The sequence below is a fragment of the Microcaecilia unicolor genome, chromosome 2 (assembly GCF_901765095.1).
Source record: "Microcaecilia unicolor chromosome 2, aMicUni1.1, whole genome shotgun sequence".
Classification (NCBI taxonomy): domain Eukaryota; kingdom Metazoa; phylum Chordata; class Amphibia; order Gymnophiona; family Siphonopidae; genus Microcaecilia; species Microcaecilia unicolor.
In genome coordinates this window covers 293,048,613-293,070,257 of record NC_044032.1, presented here as the reverse complement: position 1 = coordinate 293,070,257, position 21,645 = coordinate 293,048,613, and the positions used below count along the sequence as shown (strand labels likewise).

Here is a 21,645-nt window from a genome sequence, read left to right as displayed (position 1 = left end):
CACCTTTTCTCATTCCACTATATCTTTCTTGAGATGCGGCGACCAGAACTGAACACAATATTCGAGGTGCAGTTGCACCATGGAGCAATACAAAGGCATTATAATGTCCTCATTTTTGTTTTCCATTACTTTCCTAATAATACCTAACATTCTCCTACTATGTTCTTTCAATGGATGCAACTTACTCACAGTGTGAAGGCATCTGTTGAGCTGGCATCATTGTCATCTCAGCTGCCTTCTTTATTTGCCAACGCCCAGACACTAGTATTAGCTGGGCACACAGCTTCATCTATTTATAAAATTTTTATTAACGCAACACACAACTTCAATACTGCCCTTCAACATAATTGGCAGCTTGATACAGAGTCTGTGGTAGATGAAAATATGTGGTTCTGTTTCTGGTCTAAAGTTATGAAACCTCTTTCCTCTGCAGCGGTTTTACAGTCTATGTTTTTTTTATATCATAAAACCAATTGGACTCCTCGAAAACTTGCTACTGCTGGCCTGAGCTCATCAGACAAATGTTGGCACTGTTCGCTGCAAGTGGGTACTTTCTCTCATATATGAGTGTCCTCCGATCTTTCAATTCTGGAAGGCTGTTTGGAATATTATACAAAAAATTTTGCCCATAACTGATGACCTGACTTATTCAATTGTAATTTTTAAGTCCGTTCATGCAACTTTTGATTTGACCTCCCCGCAATCAAAACTATTGGACATTCTCCTCACTATTGCTCAATGGCATATTTTGCAAAACTGGAAAAACGTACAGCTGCTGAATATTCACTTCTGGTGGAATACAGTCCTGCAGCATCAGAAGTTTGAGCTCGTCATGGCTGCGAAAAGTCGGATGATAGTATCTAAGAAAGAAATGTGGTCTATTTTGGACAACTACCTCCAAACTATTCAGTCCTCACCTTAAACCAGTACAAAGGACTTATTTGTTAAACACCTGGTTGCATTCCCCTCCTTTTTTCTCTTCTTTCCTTTCTCTTTTTTCCTTTCCCACCTGTTGTGTTTCTAGCTTCCTATGTTTTTCCATCATTGTTTTCCTGTTATTTGTATTCTTGGAAATTAATAAAATATTTGGAAATAGTAATAATACCTAACATTCTATTTGCTTTCTTAGCCACAGCAGCACACTGAGCAGAAGGTTTCAACATATCATCAACGACGACACCTAGATCCCTTTCTTGGTCTGTGACTCCTAAGGTGGGACCTTGAATGACGTAGCTATAATTCGGGTTCCTCTTTCCCACATGCATCACTTTGCATTTGCTCACATTAAACGTCATCTGCCATTTAGACGTCCAGTCTCCCAGTCTCGTGAGGTCCTCTTGTAATTTTTCACAATCCTCTTGCGATTTAACGACTTTGAATAACTTTGTGTCATCAGCAAATTTAATTACCTCACTAGTTACTCCCATCTCTAGGTCATTTATAAATATGTTAAAAAGCAGCGGTCCCAGCACAGACCCCTAAGGAACCCCACTAACTACCCTTCTCCATTGAGAATACTGACCATTTAACCCTACTCTCTGTTTTCTATCTTTTAACCAGTTTTTAATCCACAATAGAGAGGTGTGGTAGCCGTGTTAGTCCACTTTATAAAGGTAATCAATAGAAATAAAACAAAATAAAACATGGAAAAGAAAATAAGATGATACCTTTTTTATTGGACATAACTTAATACATTTCTTGATTAGCTTTTGAAGGTTGCCCTTCTTTGTCAGATCGGAAATAAGCGAATGTTGGTAGATGACAGTATATATGAGCGAAACATCAAAGCACTTCAGTGATATTCTATATGCATGGAGACAGGGAATGAGTGAAACATCAAAGCATTTCAGTGACAGTCTAACAGGATGGGGGTGGATAGGTGAGAGGGATACAGGAGAGCACTACAATTTACAAGGCAATACAATTTTATGCTTTGTAATGGGCTAGAAAAAACAGATCTTTATTAAGTCCTAACTGGTGGGGGTGTCAAAATATTTAATCACTAGTAAAAAAGGCCTGTTTCTGACACAAATGAAACGGGCGCTAGCAAGGTTTTCTTCGGCTCCCCTGCAGCCACCCATGTCCAGCGACCCTCCTCTCCCCCTGCAGCCACCCATGCCCAGCGACCCTCCTCTCCCCCTGCGCCCATCGCAGCCACCCATGTCCAGCGACACTCCTCTCTCCCCTGCCCTCCTCCTGCCACCCATGTCCAGCGACCCCATGCCCCCATGTCCAGCGACCCTCCTCTCTCCCCCTCCAGCCACCCATGTCCAGCGACCCTCCTCTGGACATGGATCAGCTGTGAGGCATGTTTATTTTCCCCCTGGGTTCTGAAGTTGACATCATAATGGCTACGGTGATATCAGCCTGATCTACGGAGCCTAGCAGACCAACTCGGAAGGAGCCACGGTCCCAGGCAGCAAGACAGAACGTTGGAGGTGAGAATTATTATATAGGATTTTGACTTCAAAGGTCTTACGTTCCTATATTGTTTTAAAGTTCCCTTTCAGGATCCTTATGATGAAATCACTGGTACAGTGTTCTGGTTTTGTAAAGTGCTGTCCCACAGGCGTGACATCTTTGTTTGTACTGGCATTTTTCATATGATGTCTATGTAAATTAAATCTCTTCTTTAGCATCTGACTTTTTTCTCCAATGTAGCAGCCTTCATCGCACTTTTTACACTGAATGATATATACCACATTGGAAGATGAGCATGTGAAAGATTCCTTAATGTTGAATATTTTTCCTTTGTGAATGATCGTGGGGTCCTGTGAGATATTTTGGCATAGTTTGCAGCTGGATATATTGCAAGGATATGTGCCATTCTTTTCTTTTTGAGTCTGTGTTGGGAGCTTACTTCTAATTAGCTTGTGTTTTAAGTTGGGTGGCTGTCAGAAAGCCAGCACTGGTGGGGATGGTAATATCTCTTTCAGTAATTCATCCTCCTGGAGTTGAGGCTGCAGATCTCTTATGATTTTTCTTAATTTTTCCAGCTCTGGGTTGTATGTCACTATAAGGGGGATTCTGCTGTGGCTTTTTTTTCTTTGTACTGTAGCAGATTTTCCCTGGGTGTTTTGAGGGAGGAGGCAATATTCTTGGAGATTATTTTGGGGTTGTAGCCTTTCTGTTCGAAGGATGCAGTCAGGGTTTCAAGGTGTCTGTCTCTGTCCCCTGGGTCAGAGCAGATAAGGTGGTATCTTGTGGTTTGGCTGTAAATAATGGATCACTTTGTATGTGAAGGGTGGAAGCTGGAGTTGTGGATGTAGCTGCATTTGTCTGTGGGTTTCTTGTATATGGATGTTTGTATATAGCCATCGCTGATTGAGACTGTGGTGTCCAAAAAATTGACTTTTTCTGGTGAATAGTCAATTTTGAATCTGATTGTAGGATGGTATGTATTGAAGGAATTGTAAAATTGTTTCAGAGTTTCTTCCCCCCCAGTCCAAATCATAAAAATGTCATCTTTGTACCGGTAGTATTTTAGGGGTTTGGTCTGGTATGTATTCAGAAATGTTTCTTCCAGCTCAGCCATAAAGAGGTTGGCATATTGGGGTGCTGTCCTGGTGCCCTTCGCAGTGCCCATTATTTGCAGAGAGATATCGTTAAAGCGGAAATAGTTGTGAGTTAAAATAAATTTGATTAGTTTTGTAATGGTTTCTGGTGAGTATTGATGGTCCAGTGTGGATGATTTTAGGAATTTCTCACATGCAGCTATGCCATCTGCATGGGGAATGTTGCTGTATAGTGATTCTACATCCATCGTGACCAGAAGGGTGCTTGGTGGTAATTGTTTGATATTTTTCAATTTATTCAGAAAGTCTGTGGTTTCTTGTATGAAGCTGTTTGTTTTGTGCACCAGAGGTTTCAGAATTCCCTCTATGAGTCCAGCTTTTTCCTCTGTGAGCGTGCCAGTACCCGATATGATTGATCTGCCAGGGTTTCCAGGTTTGTGGATTTTGGGTAGCATGTGCCCACAGCAGGCTGGTTTGGTATGAGTTTCTTCAGATGTGGCTATACTTGTTTAGGAAATGTTCTTATCAGGTCTTTCAGCTGTTTTGTATAATCCTGTGTGGGATCCTTACTTAGTTTCCTGTAGTATGTGTTGTCTAAGAGCTGTCTGTGCCCTTCTTCAATGTATTTTTTTGTGTCCATAATTACCACTGAGCCACCTTTGTCTGCGGGTTTGATGGTGATGTGTTGGTTAGTTTGCAGAGTTCTTATGGCCGCTCTTTCTGGTGGAGTAAGATTATACAGAATTCTCTTTTGTTTGTTGGAAAGCTGTGATTTTACTCTATGCCTGAAGCTTTCTATGTAGTTGTCCAGTTTGTAGTTTTGTCCATCCTGTGGGGTGAAATAAGTGTTCTTTTGTTTAAAACTGTATTCCGGTCTGTTGGGGGTCCCTTTGTTGTGGAAATGTGCCTTCAGGTGCATATTTCTAAAAAATTCTTCCAGGTCTGAGTTAATTGGATTTCGTCCAGCTTGCTGGCTGGGCAAAATAGAACACTACCTCCTATCCCATGACTCTCCAATTTCCTCTGAAGTCTTTCATGAGGTACTTTGTCAAACACCTTCTGAAAATCCAGATACACAATATCAACCGGCTCACCTTTATCCACATGTTTGTTCACCCCTTCAAAGAAATGTAGCAGATTGGAGAGGCAAGATCTCCCTTCACTAAATCCATGTTGACTTTTGTCTCATTAATCCATGCTTTTGAATATGCTCTGTAATTTTGTTCTTTATAATAGTCTCTACCATTTTGCCCTGCACCGACGTCAGACTCACCTGTCTATAATTTCCCGGATCTCCTCCGGAACCTTTTTTAAAAATTGGCGTTACATTGGCCACCCTCCAATCTTCCGGTACCATGCTCAATTTTATGGATAAATTACATATTACTAACAATAGCTCCGCAAGTTCATTTTTCAGTTCTATCTACTCTGGGATGAATATCATCTGGACCAGGAGATTTGATACTCTTCAATTTGTAGAACTGCCCCATTACATCCTCCAGGTTTATAGAGAATTCATTCAGTTTCTCCGACTCGTCAGCTTCAAATACCATTTCTGGCACTGGTATCTCACCCAAATCTTCCTCAGTGAAGACCGAAGCAAAGAATTCATTTAATCTCTCCACCATGGCTTTGTCTTCCCTGATCGCCCCTTTTACTCCTCAGTTTGTGCGAGTGACACTTATAAGGTAGATGTTACCTCTCTGATGCATAAATCAATGGATGTTCTTACTTTATGGACTACATTACCTTTGAGCCTGCAAGGGTGTATCACATTGTACAAGATGGTGTTGCTCCCAAACTGACTTTATGTCTTATAGACTTTTCCTATGTTTTTGACTAACAGAGACATTGCAAAATTTCAGACCATATTGTGTAAATTTCTTTGTAATAATAAGAAACCACGGACTGCTTTGTCAAAACTGTCCAGACCTCTGGGCCATGGTTGTCTGGCCTGTACGGATCTTTACAAGTACATGTGGCCTGTTTGATGCATCACCTAGTAAACTGAATTAAAGACATACACTTTTTTCCACCTTGTTCTTTGTAGTCTCAGCTTGTGGCTCCAGTACAATTTGTTGTACTATTTACATACCCAGAGTCCTTATCAGCTCCTTTCATCTCGACATCATCCAATATTGAAATCTATTCACCAAGCAAGGAACTGGATTTCCAAGCGAGCTCAGTTGTCGTCATGCTCGACTGTATTATTGCTTCTGGCAGACAATAGGACTTGGATCCTGAAACCTCTAAATCTTACTTGCACAGATGGTGGTCTCCAGGCTTATGGTTTGTGAAAGACCTGGTTACTTCAGAGGGACGTATTAAATCCTTTGCAGTTTTACAAGAGGAGGGTCTTGTACATGCCACTGATTGGTACCCTTACATGCAGGTTTCTCATTATGTGAGTACTTTTCCTCCTTTGACTATGTCCGAGGATGCAGCAGACTTAATTGTGGAAACTTTTACTCTTTCTAGAGCAACCAGAGCTAGTGGAGTGGAGGAGTGGTTAGTGCAGTGGACTTTGATCCTGGGGAACTGAGTTCGATTCCCACTACAGCTCCCTGTGACTCTGGATAAGTCACTTAACTCTCCATTGCCCCTGGTACAAAATAAGTACCTGAATATATGTAAACCGCTTTGAATGTAGTTGCAAAAACCTCAGAAAGGCAGTATATCAAGTCCCATTTCCCTTTCATCAAGTCAGCTTGTATACTCTAGAGGCCCCCCCCCCCCCCCCCCCCCAGGGACTCCAAACTGCTCGCCACTGAATGGAATAGAGAGCTTGCGGATACAGAGCATTTCACTGGGGACATGTTGCATCTTCTGATGAAAAACATCAAGAAAGTGACTTGCTCATATCTTCTCCTGGAACAGCAGTATAAATTTCTGATGTGTATGTTTAGCCGCAGTATATCCATCGTGCACAGATATCAGACTCAGCGGTTTGTTCCTGGTGTGGGGTTAAGTCCTGCCTATTTGACCCATATGTATTGCTCCTGTGCATGGATCCTGCTGTTCTGGAGGGGAGTTGTGTCTTACTTGTCAGCTGCTTCGGGTAAACATATTCTACTGCAAGCTAATATGTTACTTTTTTCTAACTTTATCCTAATGAGTACTAATACGCATGCCAATGCTCTTTTATGTATATGCTTTCTACTGGATGGAAAGTGTATTCTTTGGAACTGTAGACAGCCACTTCTGCCTTCCCTGATGGAATGGCGTAATGAACTTTTTCAGTTGATGTGATGGAAATGCTTGAATGTCAAGAAAGAGTCCCTGAGGGCCTGGAGGACATTACAAGAGTGGTCTCCGGTTTGGGATGGACTTCCTCATAGAGTGCATAGTTCTTTTGCTAAATTTATGAACTGGAGCACTGGGAGGGTTGGGTGGGGGGGCATATGGGATTATTTTTTAAGTTTATTCCAGGGATCACTGTGAAGAAACAACATGGTGTGTCCTATGGGTTTCTGTTTGAGTGCCTGGATGGGTGGGTGGGGGTTTGGGGAGTAGTCCTGTTCTTGTACCACCTAGTTTCTTGAAAGCACTGTTACTTGCTTTGTATTTTGTGGTTTTTCAATACACATTCCATAAAATAAAAAAATTAGTTAGTGCATTGATACAAAGCTTACCAAGCAACGTTGAATGAAAAGGAGTACTTCAATATAATAGAGTCAACGGTGTTTTTTATTCGATGTTCTTTGGTAAGCTTTGTATCAACGCACTTAACAGATTCCTTTGATTTCATGTTAAGTACTATTTGTTTTAAACATTGGCATCTTGATTATGGTAGTTGCCATTGTAATATTTGACAATATTTAATCTTTTCTCACACCATTTTCTGAATTTCTGTATGACAGTGATATCATTGTTTTTCTTGAGAGACTGTACTTCTTTTGGTAAGACAGGCACATTTTATTCAAGGATAGAACTACGTTACCCACTGGCATGTTTACTTTTTGCGTATGATGTATTATTTAGTATTTTCAATTACACAGCACAACTGCATATTGCTTTCTGACATTTATCATTTTTTGTGCATGTATCTATGCTGTATTATCAACATATTATTATTAAGCATGCTTCTTTAGAGCACAGTAATGAGCAATCTCTCACCTTTACATGTCAAATTGATGTAGTATGTACACACTATTGTTTATTAAGCACAACTACATTTCACATTTTTTGTGCATGTATCCACTTTGTACCTTCTTTTAATGCATTATTGGCATAGAATGGGTGTTTCATATATAGATTTGTGTTTTGCATGGACACCAGCTCATCACTCACTCTCTCACACACACACACACACATTTTTACACCTGTACATTATTGATATTTTATTTGCATTTATTTTAATGTCTATTAATTAGACTTCTGACGCAGGCATATGTACACCAAAGGGTCTATTTATTAAAGGACTCTTGATTATTCCACTCCTGAAAGCCCTTTAGTGCTTTTTTCTGTGCTATAATATTTTGGTGCCCACATGTAAACCCGAGGCAATGTACGCCCTATATATAGGATCTTGTCTTATTTTTAAGTAACATAGTAGATGATGGCAGAGAAAGACCTGTATGGTCCATCCAGTCTGCCCAACAAGATAAACTCATATGTGCTACTTTATGTGTATACCTGACCTTGATTTGTATCTGCCATTTTCAGGGCACAGACCGTAGAAGTCTGCCCTGCACTAGCCCTACCTCCCAACCGCCAGCCCCGCCTCCCACCACCGGCTCTGCCACCCAATCTCCACTAAGCTTCTGAGGATCCATTCCTTCTGAACAGAATTCTTTTATGTTTATCCCACGTATTTTTTAATTCTGTTACCGTTTTCATCTCCACCACCTCCCGCGGGAGGGCGTTACAAGTATCCACTACTCTCTCCATGAAAAAATACTTCCTGACATTTTTCTTGAGTCTGCTCCCCTTCAACCTCATTTCATGTCCTCTAGTTCTACCGCCTTCCTATCTTCGGAAAAGATTTGTTTGCGGATTAATACCTTTCAAATATTTGAACGCCTGTATCATATGATATTATGATATTGTAAGATACTATTGTATGCTTTTATTGTCACCCACCTAGACTGTAAGATAATGAGGGCTACACATTTTTTAAATAAATAAAATACTCTTAAAAAAAAAAAAAAAAAGAAGGTATTTTGATTAACTGTCATTGCTATGTCTTCTGTTTGCGCCTCTGCTGTCTAGCCTACCTTCCCTGCTTCCTCTGGACTTCCAGATATTCTTGTCCACTGTCTTCTTTCTGGGATCCTTTGCACTATCTTTATAGCCATATTCTTTGTTAAATCATGCTAGTCTCTTTTTACTTTTGTATATTTTTATACCATAAGGTGAGATTTACTGAACACATAGACAAACATGGTTTAATGGGACAAAGTCAACACGGATTCAGCCAAGGGAAATCGTGCCTCACCAATTTGCTATGGGGTTTTTTTGAAGGTGTGAATAAACATGTGAATAAAGATGAGCCAGTTGATGTAAGTGTACCTAGATTTTCAGAAAGCTTTTGACAAAGTCCTTCATGAGAGACGCCTGAGAAAATTAAAAAGCCATGAGATAGGAGGCAATGTTCTATTGTGAATTGGGAACTGGTTGAAAGATAAAACACAATGGACAATTCTCGCAGCGGAGGACAGTGAACAGTGGAATGCCACAGGAATCTGTACTGGTACTAGTACTTTTAACATATTTATAAGTGATCTGAAAGTAGGAATGATGAGTGACATGATTAAATCTGCAGATGACACAAAACATTTTGATATCACATGAGGAGTATGAGAAATTGCAGGAGGACCTACTGGATTGGAAAAGAGGGCATCCAAATGGCAGATGAAACTTAATGTGGACAAGTGCAAAGTGATGCACATTGTAAAGAATAACCCAAATTACAGCTACACAATGCTAGGTTCCACATTAGGAAAAGATTTTGGTGTCATCATCTGCAATAAACTTCCCTACATTCACGACCTCTTCATTTCGTGTTCCCTCCATCTACTTGACTTAACTGAAACTTGGCTCTCCCCTGATGACTCTACTTCTGTTGCAGCTCTTTGCCATGGTGGTTATTTTTTTCTCATACCCCTCGCCCTGCTGGCCACGGCGGTGGCGTTGGATTGCTACTCTCTCCCTCCTGCAAATTTCAACCTCTTCTTCCACCCCAATCTCACTGCTTTTTGTCCTTTCAAGTCCACTCCATCCGCCTTTTCACTCCTCTGCCTCTCCGACTGGCAGTCATTTATCGACCCCCTGATAAGTCTCTTTCATCCTTTCTCACTGATTTTGATGCCTGGTTCTCCTTCTTTTGTGAACCTACATCCCCCTCCATCATCCTAGGTGACTTTAACATCCACGCTGATGATTCCTCTGACTCTTATGCTTCCCAATTTCTTGCCTTAACGTCCTCATTCAATCTTCTGCTGTGCTCCTCTGCACCTACCCACCAAAATGGTCACTGTCTCAACCTTATCCTCTCCTCTAACTACTTCTCCTCCAGCTTCTGTTCCTCAGCTCTCCCCCTTTCTGACCATCACCTATTAACCTTCACACTTAAGCACCCTCCTCCCCAGTCCCACCCAATCTCAACCCCCACATCTAGGAATCTTCAAGCTATTGACCCCCTTACTCTGTCCTCTTGTGTCTCTAACCTTTTCTCTTCCACCACTCTATCTAAGTCTGTCAAAGAAGCAGTCTCTTCCTATGATACTATTCTCTCCTCTGCTCTGGACACTTGCCCCTCCCATGCCCCATCCTACTAGGTGTACCAAACCCCAGCCTTGGCTGACCTCTAAAATCCGCTACTTTCGTTCCTGTGCCCGCTCTGCTGAATGTTCTTGGCTTAAATCCCGCACCCTTGCCGACTTCATTCATTTCAAATTCATGCTTAACTCCTTCCAGTCTGCCCTTTCATGGGCCAAACAGGATTACTTCTCCCAATTGACAAATTCCCTTGACTCTAACCCTCGACTTCTCTTCGCCACACTGAACTCTCTTCTCAAAGTGCCTCCGTCCCCAATTCCCCCTTCTCTTTCTCCTCAGACCCTAGCTGAGCACTTCCATGATAAAATCCGTAAGATTAACCTTGAATTTTCATCCAAACCCTCCCCACCTCTCTCTCCCTTAGTCCACACCCCCTACTCTCCTTCCTCTCCTTCTTTTTCCTTCTTCTCTGCTGAGGAAACTGCCCTTCTTCTTTCCTCCTCCAAATGTACTACCTGTTCATCTGATCGCATCCCCACTTATCTACTTAACACTATCTCCCTGTCATCTGTCACATCCTTAATCTCTCACTCTCCACTGCAACTGTTCCTACGGCCTTCAAACATGCTGTTGTCACTCCACTCCTTAAAAAAACCCTCACTTGATCCTACCTGTCCCTCCAACTATCGCCCCATCTCCCTTTTTCCTTTCCTCTCCAAATTACTTGAATGCGTCGTGCTCCGCCGTTGTCTTGACTTCCTCGCTTCTCAACCTATTCTTGACCCACTCCAATCTGGTTTCCGCCCTCTTCACTCTACTGAAACTGCACTTACCAAAGTCTCTAATGACCTGCTGCTGGCTAAATCCAGAGGTCTCTATTCTATCCTTATCCTTCTTGACCTATCTGCTGCTTTCGACACTGTTGACCACACCATACTCCTAGATACGCTATCCTCGATTGGATTCCAGGGCTCTGTTCTTTCCTGGTTCTCCTCCTACCTCTCACTTTGCACTTTTAGTGTTCACTCTGGCAGTTCCTCTTCAAGTTCCATCCCGCTTTCAGTTGATGTCCCCCAGGGTTCTATCCTTGGACCCCTCCTTTTCTCCATCTATACCTCTTCTCTTGGTACCCTGATTTCATCCCATGGCTTTCAATACCATCTTTATGCAGATGACTCTCAGATCTACATCTCCACCCCTGAAATCTGAACCGTAATCCAGGACAAAATTTCATCCTGCTTGTCTGACATTGCTGCTTGGATGTCTCAAAGCCATCTGAAGCTAAACATGACTAAAACTGAACTTCTTATTTTTCCCCCTAAACCCACTTCCCCTCTTCCCCCATTCTCTATCTCTGTTAATGGCTCTCACATCCTCCCTGTCTCCTCAGCTCGTAACCTTGGAGTCATCTTTGATTCCTCTCTCTTCTTCTCTGCGCATATTCAACAGATCGCCAAAACCTGTCATTTCTTTATCTACAACATTAGCAAAATTCGCCCCTTCCTTTCTGAATACGCTACCAGAACCTTTATCCAAACCCTTGTCACCTCTCGCTTGGATTATTGCAATTTGCTTCTCACTGGTCTTCCACTCCGCCATCTCTCTCCTCTCCAGTCTGTCCAAAATTCTGCAGCACGACTTATTTTCTGCCAAAATCATTATACCCACACTAGCCCACTCCTCAAGTCACTTCACTGGCTCCCTGTCCGCTTCCGCATACAGTTCAAACTTCTCTTACTGACCTTTAAATGTATCCATTCTGCAGCCCCCCATTACCTCTCCACTCTCATCTCTCTCTACATTCCTCCCCGTGAACTCCGCTCACTGGACAAATCTTTCTTGTCGTCCCCCTTCTCCTCCACTGCTAACTCCAGACTTCGTTCCTTTTCCCTCGCGGCACCTTATGCCTGGAATAGACTTCCTGAGCCTGTACGTCTAGCTCCATCTCTACCTGTTTTCAAATCTATGCTGAAAACCCACCTTTTCACCACTGCTTTTGGCTCCTAGCCACTACTCAATTGCCCTCCCCTTGTTCCTTCCCACCCAGTACTTCCCTCGCCCTTAATTGTCTTGTCTGTCTGTATTTTTAGATTGTAAGCTCTATTGAGCAGGGACTGTCTTTCTGTGTCAGGTGTTCAGCGCTGCGTGCGTCTGGTAGCGCTATACAAATGCTAATAAAGCGAATGCTACATACCTGTAGAAGGTATTCTCCGAGGACAGCAGGCTGATTGTTCTCACTGATGGGTAACTTCCACGGCAGCCCCTCCAATCGGAAACTTCACTAGCAAAGGCCTTTGCTAGTCCTCGCGCGCCCATGCGCATCGCGCATGCGCGGCCATCTTCCCGCCTGAACCGGCTTGTGTTCGTCAGTCCCGTATGTAGCAAGACAAAGACAAGGGAAGACACAACTCCAAAGGGGAGGCGGGCGGGTTTGTGAGAACAATCAGCCTGCTGTCCTCAGAGAATACCTTCTACAGGTATGTAGCATTCGCTTTCTCCGAGGACAAGCAGGCTGCTTGTTCTCACTGATGGGGTATCCCTAGCCCCCAGGCTCACTCAAAACAAACAACATGGTCAATTGGGCCTCGCAACGGCGAGGACATAACTGAGATTGACCTAACAACTTATCCAACTCACAGAGAGTGTAGCCTGGAACAGAATAAAAAATGGGCCTAGGGGGGTGGAGTTGGAATCTAAACCCCGAACAGATTCTGAAGCACTGACTGCCCGAACCGACTGTCGCGTCGGGTATCCTGCTGCAGGCAGTAATGAGATGCGAATGTGTGGACAGATGAAAACGTCGCAGCTTTGCAGATCTCTTCAATAGTGGCTGACTTCAAGTGGGCTACTGACGCAGCCATGGCTCTGACATTGTGAGCCGTGACATGACCCTCAAGAGCCAGCCCAGCCTGGGCGTAAGTAAAGGAAATGCAATCTGCTAGCCAATTGGATATGGTGCGTTTCCCCACAGCCACTCCCCTCCTGTTGGGATCAAAAGAAACAAACAATTGGGTGGACTGTCTGTTGGGCTGTGTCCGCTCCAGATAGAAGGCCAATGCTCTTTTGCAGTCCAATGTGTGCAGCTGACGTTCAGCAGGGCAGGAATGAGGACGGGGAAAAAATGTTGGCAAGACAATTGACTGGTTCAGATGGAACTCCGACACTACCTTCGGCAAGAACTTAGGGTGAGTGCGGAGGACTACTCTGTTATGATGAAATTTGGTGTAAGGGGCCTGGGCTACCAGGGCCTGAAGCTCACTGACTCTACGAGCTGAAGTAACTGCCACCAAGAAAATGACCTTCCAGGTCAAGTACTTCAGATGGCAGGAGTTCAGTGGCTCAAAAGGAGGTTTCATCAGCTGGGTGAGAACGACATTGAGATCCCATGACACTGTAGGAGATTTGACGGGGGGCTTTGACAAAAGCAAACCTCTCATGAAGCGAACAACTAAAGGCTGTCCTGAGATCGGCTTACCTTCCACATGGTAATGGTATGCACTGACTGCGCTAAGGTGAACCCTTACAGAGTTGGTCTTGAGACCAGACTCAGACAAGTGCAGAAGGTAGTCAAGCAGGGCCTGTTTAGGACAAAAGCGAGGATCTAAGGCCTTGCTGTCACACCAGACGGCAAACCTCCTCCATAAAAAGAAGTAACTCCTCTTAATGGAATCTTTCCTGGAAGCAAGCAAGATACGGGAGACACCCTCTGACAGACCCAAAGAGGCAAAGTCCACGCTCTCAACATCCAGGCCGTGAGAACCAGAGACCGGAGGTTGGGATGCAGAAGCGCCCCTTCGTCCTGTGTGATGAGGGTCGGAAAACACTCCAATCTCCACGGTTCTTCGGAGGAAAACTCCAGAAGAAGAGGGAACCAGATCTGACGCGGCCAAAACGGAGCAATCAGAATCATGGTGCCTCGGTCTTGCTTGAGTTTCAACAAAGTCTTCCCCACCAGAGGTATGGGAGGATAAGCATACAGCAGGCCTTCCCCCCAATCCAGTAGGAAGGCATCCGATGCCAGTCTGCCATGGGCCTGAAGTCTGGAACAGAACTGAGGGACCTTGTGGTTGGCTCAAGATGCAAAGAGATCTACCAAGGGGGTGCCCCACACCTGGAAGATCTGGCGCACTACTCTGGAGTTGAGCGACCACTCGTGAGGTTGCATAATCCTGCTCAACCTGTCGGCCAGACTGTTGTTTACGCCTGCCAGATATGTGGCTTGGAGCCACATGCCATAATGGCGAGCCCAGAGCCACATGCTGACGGCTTCCTGACACAGGGGGCGAGATCCGGTGCCCCCCTGCTTGTTGATGTAATACATGGCAACCTGGTTGTCTGTCTGAATTTGGATAATTTGATGGGACAGCCGATCTCTGAAAGCCTTCAGAGCGTTCCAGACCGCTCGTAACTCCAGGAGATTGATCTGCAGATCGCGTTCCTGGAGGGACCAGCTTCCCTGGGTGTGAAGCCCATCGACATGAGCTCCCCACCCCAGGAGAGACGCATCCGTAGTCAGCACTTTTTGTGGCTGAGGAATTTGGAAAGGGCGTCCCAGAGTCAAATTGGACCAAATCGTCCACCAATACAGGGATTTGATAAAACTCATTGACAGGTGGATCACGTCTTCTAGATCCCCAGCAGCTTGAAACCACTGGGAAGCTAGGGTCCATTGAGCAGATCGCATGTGAAGGCGAGCCATGGGAGTCACATGAACTGTGGAGGCCATGTGGCCCAGCAATCTTAACATCTGCCGAGCTGTGATCTGCTGGGACGCTCGCACCCGAGAGACGAGGGACAACAAGTTGTTGGCTCTCGTCTCTGGGAGATAGGCACGAGCCGTCCGAGAATCCAGCAGAGCTCCAATGAATTTGAGTCTTTGCACTGGGAGAAGGTGGGACTTTGGATAATTTATCACAAACTCCAGTAGCTCCAGGAGGCGAATAGTCATCTGCATGGACTGTAGAGCTCCTGTCTCGCATGTGTTCTTCACCAGCCAATCGTCGAGATAGGGGAACATGTGCCCTCCCAGCCTGCGAAGCGCCGCTGCTACTACAGCCAGGCACTTCGTGAACACTCTGGGTGCAGAGGCAAGCCAAAAGTGTAGCACACAGTACTGGAAGTGACGTGTGCCCAGCTGAAATCGCAGATACTGCCTGTGAGCTGGCAGTATCGGGATGTGCATGTAGGCGTCCTTCAAGTCCAGAGAGCATAGCCAATCGTTTTCCTGAATCATGGGAAGAAGGGTGCCCAGGGAAAGCATCCTGAACTTTTCCTAGACCAGATATTTGTTCAGGGCCCTTAGGTCTAGGATGGGACGCATCCCCCCTGTTTTCTTTTCCACAAGGAAGTACCTGGAATAGAATCCCAGCCCTTCTTGCCCGGATGGCACGGGCTCGACCGCATTGGCGCTGAAAAGGGCGGAGAGTTCCTCTGCAAGTACCTGCTTGTGCTGGAAGCTGTAGGATTGAGCTCCCGGTGGGCAATTTGGAAGTTTTGAGGCCAAATTGAGGGTGTATTCTTGCCGGACGATTTGAAGAACCCAACGGTCGGAGGTTACAAGAGGCCACCTTTGGTGAAAAGCTTTCAAACTCCCCCCGACCGGCAGATCGCCCGGCACTGACACGTTGATGTCGGCTATGCTCTGCTGGAGCCAGTCAAAAGCTCGCCCCCTGCTTTTGCTGGGGAGCCGTGGGGCCTTGCTGAGGCGCACGCTGCTGACGAGAGCGAGCGCGCTGGGGCTTAGCCTGGGCCGCAGGCTGGCGAGAGGGAGGATTGTACCTACGCTTACCAGAAGAGTAGGGAACAGTCTTCCTTCCCCCATAAAAACGTCTACCTGAGGAGGCAGATGCTGAAGGTTGCCAGCGGGAGAACTTGTCGAAAGCGGTATCCCGCTGGTGGAGCTGCTCTACCACCTGTTCGACTTTCTCTCCAAAAATGTTGTCCGCTCGGCAAGGGGAGTCCGCAATCCGCTGCTGGATCCTATTCTCCAGGTCGGAGGCACGCAGCCATGAGAGTCTGCGCATCACCACACCTTGAGCAGTGGCCCTGGACACAACATCAAAGGTATCATATACCCCTCTGGCCAGGAATTTTCTGCACGCCTTCAGCTGCCTGACCACCTCCTGAAATGGCTTGGCTTGCTCAGGTGGGAGCTTGTCCACCAAGCCCGCCAACTGCCACACATTGTTCCGTATATGGATACTCGTGTAGAGCTGGTAGGACTGAATCTTGGCCACGAGCATAGAAGAATGGTAGGCCTTCCTCCCAAAGGAGTCTAAGGTTCTAGAGTCTTTGCCCGGGGGCGCCAAAGCATGCTCCCTAGAACTCTTAGCCTTCTTTAGGGCCAGATCCACCACACCAGAGTCGTGAGGCAACTGAGTGCGCATCAGCTCTGGGTCCCCATGGATCCGGTACTGGGACTCAATCTTCTTGGGAATGTGGGGATTAGTTAAAGGCTTGGTCCAGTTCGCCAGCAATGTCTTTTTTAGGACATGATGCTTGGGTACTGTGGACGCTTCCTTAGGTGGAGAAGGATAGTCCAAGAGCTCAAACATTTCAGCTCTGGGCTCATCCTCCACGACCACCGGGAAGGGGATGGCCGTAGACATCTCCCGGACAAAGGCCGCAAAAGACAGACTCTCGGGAGGAGAAAGCTGCCTTTCAGGGGAGGGGATGGGATCAGAAGGAAGGCCATCAGACTCCTCGTCAGAGAAATATCTGATGTCCTCCTCCTCCTCCCACGAGGCCTCACCATTGGTATCAGACACAAGTTCATGAACCTGTGTCTGAAGCTGTGCCCGACTCGACTCCGTGGAAACACGGCCACGGTGAGAGCGTCGAGAGGTAGACTCCCTCGCCAGCACCGGCAAGCTCCCTCCGCCGACGTCGAGCCTTCCTGGGAGGCGACCGGCGCCTCACTCGACGGTACCGGTGGCGCAAGCACCCCCGGTAACGGAGGGGAAGGGCGCAACAGCTCTCCCAGGATCTCCGGGAGAACAGCCCGGAGACTCTCGTGCAGAGCGGCTGTGGAGAAAGACGTGGAAGCCGATGCGGGCGTCGAGGTCAGAGTCTGTTCCGGGCATGGAGGCTGTTCCGGGCTGTCCAAGGGGGAGCGCTTCGACACCTCCTGAACAGAGGGTGACTGGTCCTCCCGGTGCCGATGCCGACTCCCTTGGCGACCCAGAGCTCTCGGTACCAATGCGGGAAGGTGACCGGTGTCGATGCTTCTTTGATTTTTTTCAAACGAAGCATGTCACCGGAGCTTCCCGGTACCGACAAGGAGGACGTAGAATCCAGCCATCTCTTCCTCGGGGCCGAGGCAGAAGAAGGTCGGTCTGGGGGGGGGGGGCTGTACCGCAGGAGCCCTCAGGGTAGGAGGAGACCCACCCGAAGGCTCACCGCCACCAGCAGGGGAATGGACAGCCCTCACCTGCACTCCAGTCGAAGCACCACCGTCCGACGACATCAGCAACAGCGGAGGTCCCGGTACCACCGACGCCGACGCAGCCTTCCGATGTCTCGGTACCGACGATGCAGAGGGTCGGTACCGACGATGCAGAGGGTCGATACCTCGATGCAGTCGATGCCGAGGTCGAAGGTCTTGATGCTGTCGATGTCGATGCACTCGATGCCTCCGGTGCTGTTGTCGACGAAGAGCCCGAGAACAACACGTTCCACTGGGCCAATCTCGCTACCTGAGTCCTCTTCTGTAAAAGAGCACAAAGACTGCAGGCCTGCGGGCGGTGCCCAGCCCCCAGACACTGAAGACACGACGCGAGCCTATCAGTGAGCGAGATTACCCGGGCGCACTGGGTGCACTTCTTGAAGCCGCTGGGAGACTTCGATGACATGGGTGGAAAAATCACGCCGGCGAAATCAAAATTCGCGATGGTGACGAAGGGCACCAAAAATTAGGGACAGAGAAAAACCCGTACCGAGGCCACAAAAAAGGCCTACCCCGAAAGCGAAAGGAAACTTACGTCGGGGAAACAAACTAGACACACGGGAAGGGACAAAGACCGAGGTCTTTCTTCTTTTTTGCGAAATCGCGAAGACGCGCGAGGGTCAACTTGAGGGGCGCGAAACGGCGGCAAAACATGACCGTCCCGAGCGCGGACAAAAGAAGACTGACGAACACGAGCCGGTTCGGGCGGGAAGACGGCCGCGCATGGGCGCGCGAGGACTAGCAAAGGCCTTTGCTAGTGAAGTTTCCGATTGGAGGGGCTGCCGTGGACGTCACTCATCAGTGAGAACAAGCAGCCTGCTTGTCCTCTGAGAATAATAATAATAATACATTGAAATCTTCTGCTCAGTGTATTGTGGAGGCCAAAAAAGCAAACAAAATGCTAAGAATTATTAGACAAGGGATAGAGAATAAAACAAAGATTATTATAATGTCTCTATATCACTCCATGAAGCAACCTCACCTTCAGTATTGTGTGCAATTCTGGTCACTACATTTCAAGAAAGAATTAGCGGAATTAGAAAAGGTACCAAGAAAGGCAAGCAAAATGATTGAGGGGATGGGACTCATCATGAGGAAAGGCTTAAGAGGTTAGGGCTCTTCAGCTTGGAGAAGAAATGGCTAAGTGGGGGTATGATAGAGATCTACACAAAACTCTGAGTGGAGTAGAACGGGTAAATGCAAATTGATTGCTTACTCTTTCAAAAAGTAGAGAGACTAGGGGACATACCACATCATTACAGAGTAATATTTTTTAAAACACTTAGGAGAAAATATTTTTTCACTCAACAAATAGTTAAGTTCTGGAACTTGTTGCCAGAGGATGTGGTAAAGCAGTTAGTATAGCTGGGTTTAAAAGAAGATTGGACAAGTTCCTAGAGGTAAAGTCCATAAATTGATATTAAGGTAGATCTGGGGAAGGCCACTGTTCATCTCTGGAGGTGGCTAACATGGAATCTTGCTACTTTTTTGGGATTCTGTCAGGCATTTGTTATCTGGATTGGGCACTGCTGGAAGCAGGACAGTGGGCTAGAAGGACCTTTGATCTGATGCAGTATGACAATTCTTATGTTCTTTTTCAAGATAACCCACAGTACCTTATTACTTACAAACTCTACTTTAAAGTTTTATTTTATTTTAATAAAGTTCTGCTCCTCTGCCTATCTTGTCCTTCCCAAAGAGATTATAGATGCAAGAGAATTTCTAGGAAGGAGAAGGCAAACCTCCAAGTCTTTGTTGTCCTCATCCATGATGATTTCGGTATCCTTCAGTTCGTCACTGAGTGCTTGCTCATCTTCAGTGCCGCTTGTCAGGCCGCAGGTCTCCATAGCAATCCCTTCTGGACCAGAAGGTATTTCTGCAATGAAAATGTGGGGAGAGAGTATTCCATCAGGAGTGCTTCCCAAACTATGGGTCACAACTCCAGATGGGATCACAAATACACACCTGAAATTACAACTAGGTTGGGCCCAAGAAAAATAGGCTGTGCTATAAAAAGGCCCATGCAAACTCCACCAATGGCAGGGATGATGACAGAATCACAGATGATGCTGTACAACGGTCAGGAAAAGTGGTATCAATTGAAAAAACTGTGGCCACAGAAAGTTTAATGAACATTGTCCTCCAGATTCCATCCCCAGAGAATAAAACTCTCATTCTCCCTCCTGCTGAGCAACTCAAGTCATTTCAGCCTGTGGGTATAATGGTCATGTGATGCAGCATCCAAAGAGAATGGAAACACAAATGCCAGCAGTGTCAGCTAAAACTGTGGGCAGGGTCTCCTAGAAGCATGGGGCTACCTTACTCTCCCCCCACCAATCACTCACGTGCCAGTGCAGTCTGGTTGTCTCGCTCAAGTTCCTCAAAGTCAAAAGCCTGGCCCATCTCTGTCACAATCTCTGCACTGATGTGGGTGGGCAGCGTATGTGTCTCCGGGGGGTGGGTGAAGTAGCTTATCCTCCCACTATAAACAAAGATAGAGAAGCAGTGTTTAAGAGCAGTGAGGTTAGCCTTTGGGAAGCAGACAGCTTTTTCAGAAAGGGGAAATAAATGTATTTTATTTATAGTATTTAAACAGTACAAATACATAGTGTATGTGCAGGGGAGAGATGCCCACATTGGCTGCTGCTTATTGTGCTTTGAGCAATGACTCACTATGCTCCTGGCCGAGATGGGGTCTCAAACAATAAAACACAGATGCATTCCATATCAGTACCTGTTAATGACAAGAAACTCTCTCAGTTCTAGAAATAAAATTGAAACAATTTGTTTCAAGCATTGCTCACCGTCTTCTCATTTACAAATGGAATACAGAGTGGAGGATCACCTGATCATTGGGATGAGCTGATGGATAGTCTGCACCATTTCAGATTCAGACCGTCAGCAGTAATTCCTTGCTACCAGAATGGCCTTTCCCTTGCTCCATGCTGTACGAGGCCAAGAGATGGGGTGCAGGAGAAGGTGGGGCAGTGCTCACTCACCTTGTCCAGTCAGTTAACACAGCTCTGGCTGCTTTCTCATGGTCTGGGACCCCTCCTTTCCTTAGCATGCCCTTCCGTTTTGATAGCAGTGCCAGGAACTCCATGGTGTTTCTGAAATCTGGGATAGAGTAGTACTCCAGTACCTGAGAGAGAGAGAGCATATGCAAAAGCTGAGGAAGCGAGAAAGGGACATCCATGAAGCACCAAACCCTTACAGGCACTGCTCAGTGTGTCATATAACTGAGGAACCTCATAGCCAGGCCCAAGAACTACATTTTGATATGCTATGTTACAGACATGCTGCCTGACTTCCTTTATGTAAATAGATGTGCAGCACAGAAGAAATGACGATTCCTCACTTGTTGCTTATTGCAGCGTCTCAAGATGGCCTCCACAGGGCTCACTGGGTCTGCCAGCTGCTCAATCTTCATGCAATTACGCAGGATGACAGCCGTCTCGGAAGCAGCAGTAGCCATAACAATGCCCGGACAGTCCAGCAGCTTGATGTGTTTGTCCAGGTGGATTTCCTGGAGACATCTATGGAATAAAAATGTGTGGAAAAGGACAATGAAGGGTCAAAGGGGACTTCTCATAGTAAAATGCAGCTCCCAGGAAAGGCAGAAAAATTGATACCATGGCTGTCCTCCTTCATCACCCTCAGTATATTTTGGGGATACCCCTCCCCACCCCCTTCCAAAACAGAAGTGCAGTTAGAGCACTAGGCTGACAATAAGAAAAGCTCAGTTCAAATCCTTTGCTGCTCCTTGTGATCTTGGGCAAGCACTTAGCCTTCCATTGCCTCAGGTACAAACTTAAGACTATAAACCCTCAGGGACAGGGTAATACCTAGTGTTCCTGAAGTAGAACACTCTTATTCACAAAACACAGACTGTTCAGCACATACCCAAGCATCAGCTCTTGAGGGCCAGCACAGATACTGGAAATGGCAAAGAGAGGGAGAACATGG

The 21,645-nt window shown here is 46.1% G+C and overlaps 1 protein-coding gene across 2 annotated transcripts in view; it reads right to left on the bottom strand.

The window, feature by feature from the left end:
- GNL3L (G protein nucleolar 3 like) overlaps positions 1-21,645 on the bottom strand; it is a 66,311-nt gene that overhangs the window by 10,389 nt on the left and 34,277 nt on the right. For both annotated transcript variants that reach the window (XM_030194280.1, XM_030194279.1), the window contains exons 10-13: positions 21,038-21,215; positions 20,679-20,821; positions 20,025-20,161; positions 19,422-19,555 (exon numbers count right to left, since the gene is read on the bottom strand). In XM_030194280.1, coding sequence (XP_030050140.1) covers positions 19,422-19,555; positions 20,025-20,161; positions 20,679-20,821; positions 21,038-21,215 — 592 coding nt within the window. The remainder of the gene's footprint in view (positions 1-19,421; positions 19,556-20,024; positions 20,162-20,678; positions 20,822-21,037; positions 21,216-21,645) is intronic.